General features: G+C 44.8%; 1 protein-coding gene across 3 annotated transcripts in view; it reads left to right on the forward strand.

Moving 5' to 3' along the window:
- Positions 1-15,032, forward strand: part of OLFM1 (olfactomedin 1) — a 50,886-nt gene that overhangs the window by 16,325 nt on the left and 19,529 nt on the right. Inside the window, exons 1-4 of one of the 3 annotated variants that reach the window (XM_044992848.1) lie at positions 1,586-2,097; positions 4,987-5,136; positions 10,788-10,943; positions 13,922-14,141. In XM_044992848.1, coding sequence (XP_044848783.1) covers positions 1,948-2,097; positions 4,987-5,136; positions 10,788-10,943; positions 13,922-14,141 — 676 coding nt within the window. In that variant the 5' untranslated portion in view covers positions 1,586-1,947. Of the gene's footprint in view, positions 1-1,585; positions 2,098-2,799; positions 3,823-4,986; positions 5,137-10,787; positions 10,944-13,921; positions 14,142-15,032 lie in introns of those variants that run through there. The other 2 variants (XM_044992850.1, XM_044992849.1) reach the window with 2 other exon arrangements.

Here is a 15,032-nt window from a genome sequence, read left to right on the forward strand (position 1 = left end):
AAGCCTGTGTCTACACTGCGATAAAAAACGTGGGGCAGAGAGTCTCAGGCTCCAGCCCCAGCCCAAACGTCCACACTGCTGTTTTACAGTCTCGCAGCCCAAGACGTGTGATGCGGGCCAGCTGCGGCTGTGCCACGGGTCTTTTATCGCAGTGCAGATAGACCCTAAGTGACAGTGGCTGGGTCAGAGGAGAGAGACAGTGACAAGAATAACAGAGCCGCAGATCCCCCACTTTGACTGTATGGCCATCGCATGTAAGGCTGGGTCAGTGGAAACACACTGTCTTGCAGAAAAGTAGATCGATACATGTGGCATTAGCCTCTCTTAAGGGGGATGGGGAAGAGCTCCAGTTAAAATGAGAGCAGATGGAGTGCCCTGCAAACAGGCCAGTTAATACCTGGGGAAGGTAACCAGAGTGTCTGAAGAAGAGCTGTGTGAAGCTGGAAAGCTTGTCCTTTCCGCCAGCCGAAGTTGGTCCAATAAAGTCGTGGTTTTCAAACTTTTTAGGCTGAATACCCCTTTCCAGACAATGCAATCTACCCATGCCCCCATCTGAGATAGGGTCAGAATATCCCGATGAAAACAGGGGAAAAGACGGTCTGTAAGGGGTAACACGATGTGTTGTCTGCTGGGACGGGATTATTCTCGCATGCCCCTAGCGTGCAGGTCCCCTAGTTTGATATAGCCTCACCCACCTCATTCCTCTCATATCCTGGGCCCAACATGCTACAAGAATAGTGCAGACAATTATTGTCTGGCTTCAGAACTGTACAAGGAAAAATATGGAGCAGGCAGGCAGAGAGCTTTGCTAGGGGAAGGCTGTGCCAGCCCACGGCTCTGATTATAATCCACTTCCTTGTCCTCCTTATTTTCTTTTCACCTAGTTGTTTGGGTTCTTCCTAATATTTGTGAATGCAGCGTTGGGGGGTAGCCCCGCTTTTCTCTCTCACCAACAGAGGCTGGTAAAAGAGAGCACCGCAGGTTTGTGCCACACTTTAGCTCCCTGGCAGCTCCCCTAACCAACCCTTCCTGGGGGTCACCGACGCCTCAGCCCCCGGCCTGGGTGTGGTGCTGATGCAAACTGCTATTAAAGGGGGAGAGGCACCCCCTGGTGTACTTACCCACCTGGCCTTTGTGATATTTAAGTCCACAAACATCAGAGGGGGAGCCGTGTTAGTCTGGATCTGTAAAAGCAGCAAAGAATCCTGTGGCACCTTATAGGCTAACAGACATTTGGGAGCATGAGCTTTCGTGGGTGAATACCCACTTCGTCGGATGCATGACATGTGGGTATTCACCCACGATAGCTCATGCTCCAAAACGTCTGTTAGTCTATAAGATGCCACAGGACTCTGCTGCTTTTAAAAGTCCACAAAGGCTTTGCCGGTCTGTGCGAACGGCGGCCAGGGGGCGCTGGAGAGAAGCAAAAAGGGGAGAGAAACTAAAACAAACACCAAAAATCATTCCCCCCCCCCCCCTTTCCCCAGCAGTTTGACATCAGCGCGCGTTGTATTTTCCCACTCGCCGCTGGTCCCCGCCCCCCGCCCCCCTCCATTTCATCCCGCCCCGTTGTCAGTTTCAGGCATGTGCATTGCAGGTCCCAGGGAGACGCGGGGTTTTGGAGAACCGGCTCCTTCCACATTGGGAACCAGCGCCCAGCACCCTTCCCTCTCCCCCCGCCCAAACCCCCCGTGCGGGGCGGCCGGCTGGGCGCTGCGCTCCGCGCCCCCTGCGCGCTCCGCTCCGCTCCGCGGGCCGGTTCGCCAAGCGGCGCCCGCCGGGAAGGTGGCGCTGCGGGGGTCCAGGGGGAGCCAGGCAGCGCGGAGACCCCAGCCGGGATGGCGAGGAAGCGCTTGGCCGGCGGGGCGGAGCAGCGGGGGCCGGTGAGCCGCGGGCAGCCCCGAGCCGGTTCAGAATGAAGGGCGGCTGGAGCCGAGCCCCGCCGAGATGTCGGTGCCTTTGCTCAAGATCGGAGTCGTCCTGAGCACCATGGCCATGATCACCAACTGGATGTCGCAGACGCTGCCCTCCCTGGTGGGGCTGAACACCACCAAGCTGACCGCAGCCTCGGGGGGCACCTTGGACAGGAGCACCGGGGTGAGTGCCGGGGGGCTGGTGTGCGGGGCACGTCTGTGCACTTTGTGTGTGTGTGCCCGGGGTATGTGTGTGTGTGTGCAAGGCACGTCTGTGCACTTTGTGTGTGTGTGTGTGTGCAAGGCATGTCTGTGCACTTCGTGTGTGTGTGTCGGAGGGGTTGGTGTGCAAGGCATGTCTGTGCACTTTGTGGGTGTGCAAAGCACATCTGTGCACTTCATGTGTGTGTGTCAGAGGGGCTGGTGTGCAAGGCATGTCTGTGCACTTTGTGTGTGCGCCAGGGGGCTGGTGTGCAAGGCACATCTGAGCACTTTGTGTGCGTGCCGGGGGGCTGGTGTGCAGGGCACATCTATGCACTTTGTGTGTGTCTCAGGGTGGGAAGGGGGAGGCCTGGAAGCACAGATCCTTAATTTGCAGGAGGGGCGCAGAGTTTGCTCTGGATCAGGGCTAGATGCTGCTGGCCCTTGTTTCCTGTGCCAGGGGCGCGTTCTGTTAGCGGAGGTGAGGGTAGCGCGGCTGATCACTTTCATGGTTGGTTTGGCTGGCTTGGCTTGGCTTTGTTTTGTAAAGTCGAAAGGTCTGGCCTGATCGTCTGACTCCAGGGAAGCTAAGTGGGTGGCAGAGGCCAGTCATTGGGGTGGGGAGGGAAGGGAGTAGCTTTGCTCCCATTTTTGGGTGGCCGTGTCCTGCAACTGACCAGGAGAGGATGTGTGTGTTTAAATGCTGTTCTCAGAGGTTTCCCAAGGGAGCTCTCTCATCTTGTAGAGCCTCAGGAATGGGCCGGGTGGAAAATCCCAGAGGTTTCTTTTTAGGGGGCCGGTGGCTGTGTGTTGGGGGGAGCAAGGAGGAGATGAAGATGTTTTGCAGTTGTGCTGGCAGAGGATTTGGTCTTAGAAAATCTAATCGTGCCATAGTGCCTTGTCCCATTCCCTTCCCCCACCCCCTCCTTCTCTCTCCCTCTCTCTTTCATGTGACTGGGTGTTTCTGGGTTAATCCAGGAATCTTTTGGGTTCTCATTAAATAGGTTGTCAAGATGGAGCTACAGCTTCATTTGCATTGCAGTGGGGCAGTATTGCCCTGGTTAGCAGCAGGGCATGGTAAAGGCACGTTCCCAGCATGGTGGATTGCTTGGAAGGAAAGGCACAGAGCTCGTGGGTCCTGCCACTCCTCTCCTTGCAAAGCTGCCTTTGTGCTTCGGCGGGGCAGCTAAGGTGCCCCTCTTAGAGCGCTGTCCTGTTACATAACAACCTGTTAGCCAGGAGTCTGGAGAGCGTCCTGCGGGTGGAAAGTGGGTGTCTTGGGGAGAAGTTGGGAGTGGGGCTGGCTTCCCCTTTGCATTTCCCTGCCTGAAAAAATATCAAAAGTTTCTGTGTCATGACGTTTTGTCATTTCCCTATAGCTTGCAGTCAGGTGTAAGACCCACAAGAACGGATGCACTCAGATGCCTGGAATCAATAGCCATTATCGGGATGAAAAATACATCAGGGAAGTTGCAAGTGCATTTTAGTCATGCCTTATGGTGCCCCTTGCCTTTTCTGAAAGGATTCTATAGACTGGATTCTTATCTATTGGAAATGGCTGAGCATAACAACCCTTCTTTCTTCCCTTAGCAGGAAAGAATTGACACCTCTCACCTCCAGGCTGTATGCTGCTGTCTTAAAAAAATTAGCATTTTGCAGCCTCACTGTTGCAAGATGAAGAGTATTTGATTTAGTGTCTCTGTTAATTGTGAGTGGATTTGGCAGTTTGTTCCCTGTTACAAGAATGTGATGTGACCCAAAATCATTTTAGCTGGAGTCTGTCTGTCTATCTACCCCCATACACTCCGTCCGTTGGTCTATCTCCATATGCTATCTATCTATCTATCTATCTATCTATCTATCAGTCTGGCTGTTTGCAAGGTTATTTATTGCATATTTAAGCACTAAACCAGCATCTTTCCTTCTAGCTGGTGAAATACTGGTCTCTTCAAAATGATCAGAGACGGTGATTAAATAATGTATTTTGCAAATGTTGTGTGATTAAAGGGAAATGAAGGTCAGAGATTCTGCAGAGGGTGGGGAACGTGTTTAGCTTCATTGCTGGACTCCCTTTCCACATATGCATTATGGAAGCCCAGATCATAGTGCTGATTACATCTTCAAGGTTGTATTCCTCGTTAGCTGGCGTGCTGTCTCACAGTTATTCTGGGCTCTCTCTCCTCCTTGGGTTAACAGAACAGTTTAAGAAATATTGCAGCGCTCCTGAAAATCTCCTGGGACACTTTGAATAGCAGAGGGGGGAATCCAGTAAAAATGCTGGTTGCCTTTTCCTCGTAAGAGCGAATTCCTGTTTCCTGCAGATTCCCATTGATTGCTGCTCAGTTCCTGGAGTCAGGAGAACACTGACTAGTACATCAGGATGCACTTCATTCTCCGTGTGTCAAGGAGAAATTGAGTGTGTGTCTTAATAATAGCATGGCATCAAGTTTCCCACAGGCTGGGTGTGCATCAGAACTCACTTGAACGAATGATGCCAACCGACCCCACTACCCCTTGATTTTCCATCCCACATATCTCCAATCTTCCCCATTGTGTCCATATTATCTGCTTCAACTCTCGCTCTCCTTTTCATGCCATAAGACTCTTTGTTTACCTGTCCCCAATCCATATTTTTACATTAAAAATGCATCCTATCCTTCATATTTCCTGGGCCCTCGGAGGAGCCTTTCCTTTATTTATTCCATGGTTCCATTATGTTTCTGTGGTGTTGCTCTATTGCTGCTTTTTTTAAAAAAAAATGTTTTTGGTTGCACTGAATACTTCCCGTGCACCCATTTCCCTACACTCTCACTATCCCTCTAAGTGTCCCCCTGTCTTACTTAACCCACTCCCTTTTCTATGTATCAATTAGGTGTTGCCTACCAACCCAGAGGAAAGCTGGCAGGTCTACAGCTCTGCCCAAGACAGCGAGGGACGGTGTATATGCACAGTGGTGGCTCCCCAACAGACGATGTGCTCACGTGATGCCAGGACAAAGCAGCTGAGGCAGCTCTTAGAAAAGGTAATGGGCTGAACCATCCTGTGGGAAGGAGGGAGGCTGGTCTGGTAGTTAAGGCAGGTGGGATTCAAGAGATCTGGCTGCAATTTGTGGTTCTCCTATGGACTCCTTGAGCAATTCATTCTGTGCCTCATTTCCTCATCTGTAAAATGGGGATGATAATAATACCTTCCTACCTCACAAGGTGTGAGGATCAATTCATTCATGTTTGTAAGGTGCTTTGATGTTATGGCTATGACGTGTAAGTATCTAGATAAATACTTATAAGTATCTAGATAGAGGGAGGTTTGTGAAATGTAATAAGATCAAAGATACATGATATTGCCCATGTAATTCAGTAGGGGGGAAATTCTGCAGTTGACTCTAATCACATTGGTTTTCATTGAATTAACACTTAAATATTTTCAAAGGGTGAGTCTCGAAAAGGCAAGAGAGAAGCCCAATTAAAAATGGAGCCCAGGCTCGTTTAGCTGTATTGATATTAAAAAGGTTGGATAAAACAGCATGAGCCATCGACATCAAATAACACGGTCGTGAGGGCTTGTGGTTTTCTTCTTAACATTGACATTCACATGGTTCGTTTCTAATAGTATGCTGTCTGGAGAGATCAGAAGACACATCCCTGATATCAGGAAATTCTCTGGATAATGGATCCCATTGAAGAAACCCCATTTCTTGTGAATTAGTGCCAATCTTTTCTAAATCTAAGTAGACTCTTGAATTGGGGCATGTAATTATCCCTCGTGTCTAAATACTGTACTATGCCAGCATCTGAAGTATGTGACACAATAATTTTTATCCTGATACCTGGAGAAAATTGACATGTTAGTCACTCAAAACATTCATAAACCTGCACTTAATGTGTTATACTGTGCTCTGAGTACTATAAACAGAGACATGAGGCATTTCTCCTTGGTTTGTAGCATAAGCTTCTGGCTTTTGTTTCCTCACATAGTAAAGAGAACATGCCCAACAGAACAAAATCTGAAGTAGGAACAGGGGCAGCACTAGTATGAAAGAGCCATTGGCTTTGTGTAACTACTCACCTGAATAAGACAAGCAGGTTTTGACCCAAAGTCCTAGTCAAATGTGAACAGTGGGTGTGGGGTGAAAGACCTAAAATGTGACCGTTTCCAATGCAGAGGGTGCTGAAATATAAACGTTCATTGTTTTTCTTAGACGACAAGCTGGTCTTGGGATGCCAGGGTATAAAGTAAGGGAAGAATGATGTGCAAAGGCAGATGCTCATGTGTGTGTTAACCTATCTAGCTCTACACGTACACCATCCCGTAAGAGAACCCAGAAATAAAGGGGTGAGTGTTAGCGGTCACCATAGACTCATAGACTTTAAGGTCAGGAGGGACCATTATGATCGTCTAGTCACAACGCACAATGCAGGCCACAGAATCTCACCCACTTCTGAATCAAACGCTTAACCTCTGTCTGAGCTATTGAAGTCCTCAAATCGTGGTTTAAAGACTTAAAGGTGCAGAGAATCCTCCAGCAAGTGACCCGTGCCCCACGCTGCAGAGGAAGGCGAAAACCCCCCAGGGCCTCTGCCAATCTGCCGTGGAGGAAAATTCCTTCCCAGCCCCAAATATGGTGATCAACTAAACCCTGAGCATGTGGGCAAGACTCACCAGCCAGACACCCAGGAAAGAATTCTCTGAAGTAACTCAGATTCCACCCCATCTAACATCCCATCACAGGCCATTGGGCATATTTACCGCTAAAGTAAAAAATCAATTAATTGCCAAAATTAGGTCATCCCATCCTACCATCCCCTCCATAAACTCATCAAGCTTAGTCTTGAAACCAGATATGTCTTTTGCCCCCACTGCTCCCCTTGGAAGGCTGTTCCAGAACTTCACTCCTCTGATGGTTAGAAACCTTCGTCTAATTTCAAGTCTAAACTTCCTGATGGCCTCTGATCTGGATCTCCATTGAAACAAAATCCTTTTAGTAAAATGTAACTGCAGACACTTTTGGAAAACCTCCAAGCTCACAAGAAAGATCTGTTGCTGGCTGCAAACATTCCTGCCCCTTTCAAGAATCTGACATCTTAACTCCCCTAGTTTTGTGATGAGAACTAGCCTCACATTTTTTTCCCCACAAATAGCAGCAGAAACATAACTTGTCAAAGATGTAATTGTGTTTGGATTTTCCAAGGAGGAAAGCAACCATAACCTATTATTCACCTTTGGGGATAATAAAACGTTCCCATAACTGGTCTGAGCAAAGCTGCATTTTTGAGTGAGTAATTCTTTCCTTTTTTTCTTTTTGAAAAGTAGAAGAAATTTCTTCCTTAGAAATTGGTGCTATAGGCTTTGCATAGAGCTTTTGGGAGTTAAGCAAAAGATCAGGTTCAAAGTTGTAAAAAGCCAATCTATTCTAAAACACATTGACACCAACGTATGAAAATTAAGTTAGGGCCTTAATTAAGTTAGGGGGGCCAGTGAGTACCCCATCTCATTCTGCTTCAAAGGACATTGACATCACTTGGCACCTCATGTTTTTTAACCCCTTTTAAGGCAAAGTTACAATAAAACTGGAAAAAAATCTGGGTGTGCCCCATACTACCACAATATAGCTCTTTATAGCCCTCTAGTGGCTAGACCACAGATGGAGGATTACGAGTTCTACTGCCTTCAAGTGAATGAATTGGTCCTTTACCTCCAGTAGTGGAGGCACATGCATTTAGCTCCAGATGGCCCAGGCAGGGGTATTGCTCATAGACGCTACCCCAAAAGGATAGCACCCACAGACTGGGATGGTCGGGATCTAGGAGATAGTATCTAGCAGATGTGGTTTGCTAGAGTCACCAGGCCAAATTCTGCTCCCAGTTACACAGGTATAAATCCAGAGTAACTCCATCAGTGTCAAAGGAGCTGGCATAACTGGAAGCGGAATTTAAATTCCATCTTATTCATTTTTTGCTTCCCTAAGGTAAAATCAGCTATTTTTCCCCTTGGCAACCGTTAACTTGTCTATGCCATTAGATAGCTGCAAAATGAGGTTTTATGAGCACTCGGAATATGTGAAAAAATACTCTTTATTGTAAGTGATTGGAAGAAACGGAGGGAAATTTAAGACAGAGAATGTATTTCAGCCTCAGGTCCAGTCAAGCATGTGCGTAAGTGCTTTACCTTAAGTCCATGAGCAGTCTCATTCAAGTTTAATCATGTGCTTAAGTGCTTTGCTGGATCAAGGCCTTAAAATGATAATGAAAATAAAAGATGTAGATCTTTAAATGATGAATTTGACATTATTGTCAAAGATCAGGAATAATAGTAATTGATATTTTAAAATGTCCACCATAGGTTGCTACTTAATTAAAAAAAATCCATATTAGCAATGAATGGAATGGATTTGAACTTTACACCAAGCCCATCACTGAAAATAACTTGTTTCACTGTATGTCCTCACATAAGCACCCTTCCTTATTTGCTGTAAGTTAATTCGTGCACAGTTGGGCTTTTTATCGGGAGAGAGCACTGGCAGAATTAATTGACCCAGTTCTGGGCAACTTCAGACTTAATCCCCATTCCCATTAGCAGATGTACAAAGCCATCCCAGTAGGCGGAGGCAGGTTTTCTCATGGAAGGACTGGCTGGCTCAACACGATAAAAATGTTGTACAAGTCCAGGCTGTAACAGACATGCCACCCAGTGCAGGCAAAGCTCCTTAGATTCCTCCCCATCCATTGCAGGAAATTACTGCCTTACTGTTCACCAGCACAGAAAAATACTCACTTTTTTTTCCCTTCTCCCCATTCAGTGCAGTCTACCTAAAGGCCTGATTCTCGGCAATGGCCTGGGTGGGGGCTGGGTCAGTTGTTGCTGGGTGTGGATGGGTGGTACTGCTGGAATTAGATACTGAAGATTCTTTCTTCTCATCACAGTCCCCTGACCAGAGCTGAGAGAAATTTACTAGCCATGAAACCATTTGCACTGGTTGGACAATGAGCTTCTCCACCTTAGCATGTCACAAGCCATCAGACCTTGATGCATGGGTTCCCCTTAATTATTTGAATGTTACTTTTCATATTGTCCTTGTCATCAAATGTTAATTATGGGCAACCTCAATCATTTCACAACACTTAGAGAAAAGCTGGCATTTGTCCCTTGGCTGGTTCCAGCAAAGTCCAAGAGGCCTGTGCTTCTGGAACCACACACATCTCCCACAGCCGTGTTCAAGAGGAGTTAGACTGGCTCAGTGAACCTCCCTGGAGGAAATACTGAATGCCAATCATCTCTTCCCCATCCCCCAAGTCCAATATGACTACACTTAGCTTCACTGAGCATTGAATGTGGAAACAGGAGCTAATTGTGGTGGCATGGAACTCGGAGAGCTTCTTGGAATTTGCTTGCAGAGGAAGTTATGGGCAAGGTACAAAGAGTAATATTTCCTTAAGATTTGGGTTCCGATAAGAATTCCGTTAATTTCAGTGGAAGGTGAACCAGGCTCTCAGTGCCCTGACTAAGTCCCTAGTTCAGCAAAGCATTTAAGCACACACTTCACTTTAAGAACTGGAGTATTCCAAACTGAAATCAGTAGGGTTTTAATAATACTTATTATTATTGTATTGCATTGCATTGTATTTATTTGTATTGTGGTAACATCTGAGGAGTTCTGGGACTCCATTGTGTTAGGAACTGCACAAATACAGAACAAAAAGATTGTCTCTGCCCCCAGGAGCTTACAGTCTATTTTCAGGCTTCATTGCTTTCCTGAATTGGGGTCATAGTTAACATTCCGTAATGGCACAAATATTGGGAGGGGGGGAAATGGAATTTAGCAAATCAATTGACGGCCACCCTTCAAAATCAGGTCAGTGTTCTCACAACACTTCTCAAGATGGAGATAAATGTTTTAAAACATTTGAAAACTGAGTTCGCTGGTGGTATCTAGCACCGATTCCAACCTTAAACATTATTGAGTTAGTGGCCACTAAAATCAGAGGTCTCAAGTTGGTCAGCCAGAAATGGCAACCACCATAATCAGAGGCGAAATATGGAAATATCAGCCTTTAATTGTGAATGCATGTATCATTTGCCAGTTTATACGGCATTGCCTACCTCTGAATGTATTCTTTGTGACTGGTGACATACAACTAGTAATAAAGAAAAGACCACGCTGTTTGAATAGTGAGGTTTTGCTAGCTGGGTCTAAAGCTGTCACTTAGTCAATCAGTGAATGTCTCCTTCTGTACACGAAGCAGTGATAATTCATACATGAACAGAAGTATTATTCTTAGTCAAATATTCTTCTGTTTAACTAACAGTCTTTCCACTTGCAAAGGCAGGCATTGTACGCTGGCTCAGCCAATCAGAGAGACCATTAAGACTAATACATTTTAGACTTGACTACAGTCCTTATTTGCATTCATGATTGTTGGATTATTTTCTGGCGCATGGCAGAATAAATGTTTATGAAACCAATTTGCTCTGTTTTGGAGCACATGGTCGTAATACCATCAGATGCTGCTGATTAACTAGTAAATAATGCAGCTGCAGATTCCTCTTTAGCCTTGTTGACTGAGTGGGAAAAGGTCAATGTTTTGTATTATGAGGCGAATGATGCTGCCTAGCTCCTATGAAAACTTCCTCCTTTGATTGTGTTGCCTCTTTTTATTTCTTTATTTCTTTGGACAGGTGCAGAATATGTCTCAGTCAATAGAGGTATTGGACAGGCGAACTCAAAGAGACTTACAATATGTAGAGAAGATGGAGAACCAGATGAAGGGGTTGGAATCGAAATTCAAGCAAGTGGAAGAGAGTCACAAACAACACCTGGCAAGACAGTTTAAGGTATGTACATCCTCCAGCCTGCTAATGAGGCTGCAGTGTCTCTTCCTCTGCCCCAATATACCGTGGGCCAAATGATCAGAGAAGACAAAAACAATTCTCCAAACTTCTATATAGATGAACCTATTGGGTGGCACCACCCCAGGGTTCTATTGCCACTGCATTCTGGGCCTTACTCAGCAAACAGTGACATCTAAAAGAGTTTTGCCTGCATAGAATCAGATCTTGAATGCACTGAATTTCCAGGAAGGAATTTTCAAGCATGCATTGAGAATAGGTCTCCTAATGTACACTCTACTTTGTAAATATAAGACCAAATGACCAGAGTGGTATGGCAACAATGAGGAGGAAAAAATGCTGGTAAAGTGTATACGTTGCTTATTTTTCAATAATTAGCCCAAAGTCCTGGTGTTAGGTAGCCTCAGTAAACAGGTAGGCAATTCCTATATTTGAGCATTAGTGTTCTCACTGAGTGAAACAGATCACCCATGGACCAAGGAGCGGGAAAGGATTTGGGGTGAAATCCTGGTGCCACTGAAGTCAATAGGAATTTTACTGCTGACTTCTATGCGGTCAGGATTCCACTACTGTATTTCACTGGGTTTGGGGAAAGATCCCATCCAGACTGACATTGTGGACCCATTTATTCTCCTCTGAAACAGCCCATGAGTTGAAGCATTGCTACCATTTAAGTAGCAAATGGAATACAATACTACAGTGGCACCAGAGAATTTCCCCTTCACATTCTTTGAGAAATATTTCGATTACATTTTCTTGAATCATTTCAAGATTTAAATGATGTTTTCAATTTTGAAATACCAAAATTCTGAATTAAAAAAAAATGGGAAAGAATATTTGTGAAAATTGTCAATTTCACCCTCATTTTTCAACTAACTCTGACCCTCAAGTTCAGTTCTTCAGCTTAGATCTCAGGTTAGGACCTGCTAGACTGAGACAACGTTCAGCTCTAACAATGTGATTTTATTCCCCCCCCCACACACACACACACACACATGCACGCACACCATGGTGATGCATTCACTAGAGAGTACAAATAAAAACATTGGAGGGGAACTCGTCACCTGAAATAGAGCAGCATGGAAAACAAATAACGCTTCACTACATGGGCTAGTTTCCAATCTCATTCATGCCAGTATATATCCAGAGTAATTCCACAAGACACTCAGATGCCCTGGTCCTAGGCATTATATAAGAATCTGAAATGGAACGGTCACTGGTGCTATTCTGGATTTACATTGGTTTAACTGAGATCAGAATCTGGCCTATTATTAGGCTTGGTAGAATACGATTTTTATTTTTTTTTAAATAATTTTGACAGATAATATAAATGTTTATTTTTTAATCTCCCCCTGCCCCAGTTGATCAATTTAAATTCTCACAGTTGAGGGAAAGTATGAGGTGTCGGACAATGCGGGGCACAAAGCTAATCATTATTTAATGACAGTAGACACTGAGAATCAGAGAGTTAAAGCTCTATAACTATTAAAACACAAATTGCCACCATCATATATTGAAATGTACAAAACGTACAAAGTGAAATACCTTTAACCCAAACTGTTCTCAGATTGAATTTTTCTTACTTTCCCTATCTGTAAATTTCAATTATTACTGATGGAAATATTTTTTCCTCGGTTTCTGTGTGTATGGTGAAATCGACGTTTATCAACATTTATCGATAAAAATCTAATCCTTCCAAGCCTACCTATTATGAATACTATCCAATGCTTCATTAAATGGTAAGTGCGTGCATATTTACATGTGCATTGTTGTCTAAGGGATCTCAGCATCTTCAACAAAATGTTGTGTACTATGCCTTTAAAGACAGCCTTTCTTTTCATTAAAAAACAAACAAACAAACAAAAACAGTTTGGCAAAATAATGGCTGTGTTTCTGGAGAAACAAATTAAAAAATAATATTTTTAGCATGATAAAATAGCATTAAAGAATTGTTTGTATAAATTGCTGCCCGGGTATAGGGCTGGCTCCAGCTTTTTTGCCGCCCCAAGCGGCGAAGCGGGGGGAAAAAAAACCCAAAACTGATCAGCGGCACTTTGGCAGCAGCTCAATCGCGCCACTTCATTCTTCTGCGGCAATTCGGCAGCGGGTCCTTCACTTCCAGGGACTGAGGGACCCGCCGCCGAATTGCCGCTGAAGACCCAGACGTGCCGCCCCTTTCCATTGGCCGCCCCTAGCACCTGCTTCCTTCGCTGGTGCCTGGAGCCAGCCCTGCCCAGGCATGATTTTAAATCGCAGTCACAGCATTTTGTTTGTGCCAACTCCGGCGTTAAAATGTGAGTGGTTTGGAGTTGCATTTGGGTTTTTTTCTTATCATAAGACTATTTGTTTATGAATGGATGTCTGTGTAAGGCAGGTTAGTGAGCTAGCTCCTCAACAGTATTTCATTTTCTTGCTTACAGGGCTAACTTAAAAGAAAGTTTTTTCAATGCTGCAGTGACTGAAGAAGCAGTTCACTCCCATGTAACCATGAAAAGAGGGTCACAGAGCATTTTGCACCATGCATTTATTTTGTTATTTATTATTTTCCAAATTAGTACCATATCTCACTAAGGAACCTTGAACCACAACTGAGATCTTCTTTTGCATGCAATTGTAGATGCATTTCATGACTAGTTTGAAACCCTTGTCAATGCATATATATACATAATTTTTTTAAAGAAAAAAAAAAACCAGAACTCTTTGTGTATGTGATCTGAAGCATGTAACCGTAAGATGTTGCATTCTAAAAATGACAAATAAAGGCCTTTCCCAAATATTTTGGTGTTCTGCAGACTGTTTAATATACTCTTTCTAATACATCATTTGGACCAAAAAAATAATAATGATAAGAATAATTGTGGGGATAAGAACATTGCACTCACGTAGGAAGCAGCCAGATCAAGGCAGAGTGTTGCAGATTTTTGCACGCATAGCACTGAACCAAGCTTATTTTAACCTTGCAGGCAATAAAAGCGAAAATGGAGGAACTTAGGCCTTTGATACCAGTGTTGGAAGAGTACAAAGCCGATGCAAAATTGGTATTGCAGTTTAAAGAGGAGGTCCAGAATCTGACGTCAGTTCTAAACGAACTCCAGGAGGAGATTGGCGCCTATGACTACGAAGAGCTTCAGAACAGAGTGTCAAATCTTGAAGAAAGGCTCCGTGCATGCATGCAAAAATTAGGTAGGCTCAGAACAATATGGTGGCACTGGCAAAACACCAGCAATGTAAAGTACATATAACGTCTGGAGGTAGCGGTGCTGACCTGGACATCTCCTTGTGCCTTCACTGCACTGGCTATAAGAAATTAGCTCACAAAGCAGGGCCCGATCCTGTAAACACACATGCACACGAGTAACTTTACCACCAGGAGTAGCTACTCACCTGAGTACAGTTACTCGTGGCGCAAGTGCATGCAGGATCATATCCTTAGTTGGACATGAGACTTTGCAAAGTTAGCAGTGAAATATGGTAAATAGTCTATTTTAAATACTGCTTATGCAATGCAAACACTGGGTCTCCACTTAAATGATGTATCAATGTCCAGTCTTTCTGCTAGCTAGAATTGGGACATACCTTTTTAAATAATATGTATGTGGGGCATGACTTTTTACCAGAAAAGAGCACACCCTCACCAGTATTTGCTCATGTTTGTGTGTGGGCTGCAGCTCTATAAAGAATATAACACCCCCCACCCCCACCCCAACCCATCACTTCCCTTCAGTGAAGGAGTAGAACCCTATCAATCAGGCCAAGTAAATAGAAGTTGTAAAGCACAGGTGGCCAGATTCTGATCTCACTGCAGCTGTTATCCATTGGCCAGAACCCCACTGAATCAGTAGATTTCCTCTGGAGAACACGCCAGTGTAACTCAAATCAGAATGTGGCCCCAGGTGGAGGGTGAAAATGTTTGAGAAAAAGGGGGGATTCTGCATTCTGTGTACTTGTTGCAAGACATTTCCCCAACATTTGTTGACCTAGCTCCCTCCTGATTTAATTTCCACTTACATTATTGACTTGCTTGTTAAGCAATTTAAGTCATCTGAACACATTAACCGATCCACCAGTCTATTT

This window comes from Mauremys mutica, chromosome 18 (assembly GCF_020497125.1).
Source record: "Mauremys mutica isolate MM-2020 ecotype Southern chromosome 18, ASM2049712v1, whole genome shotgun sequence".
Lineage (NCBI taxonomy): Eukaryota > Metazoa > Chordata > Testudines > Geoemydidae > Mauremys > Mauremys mutica.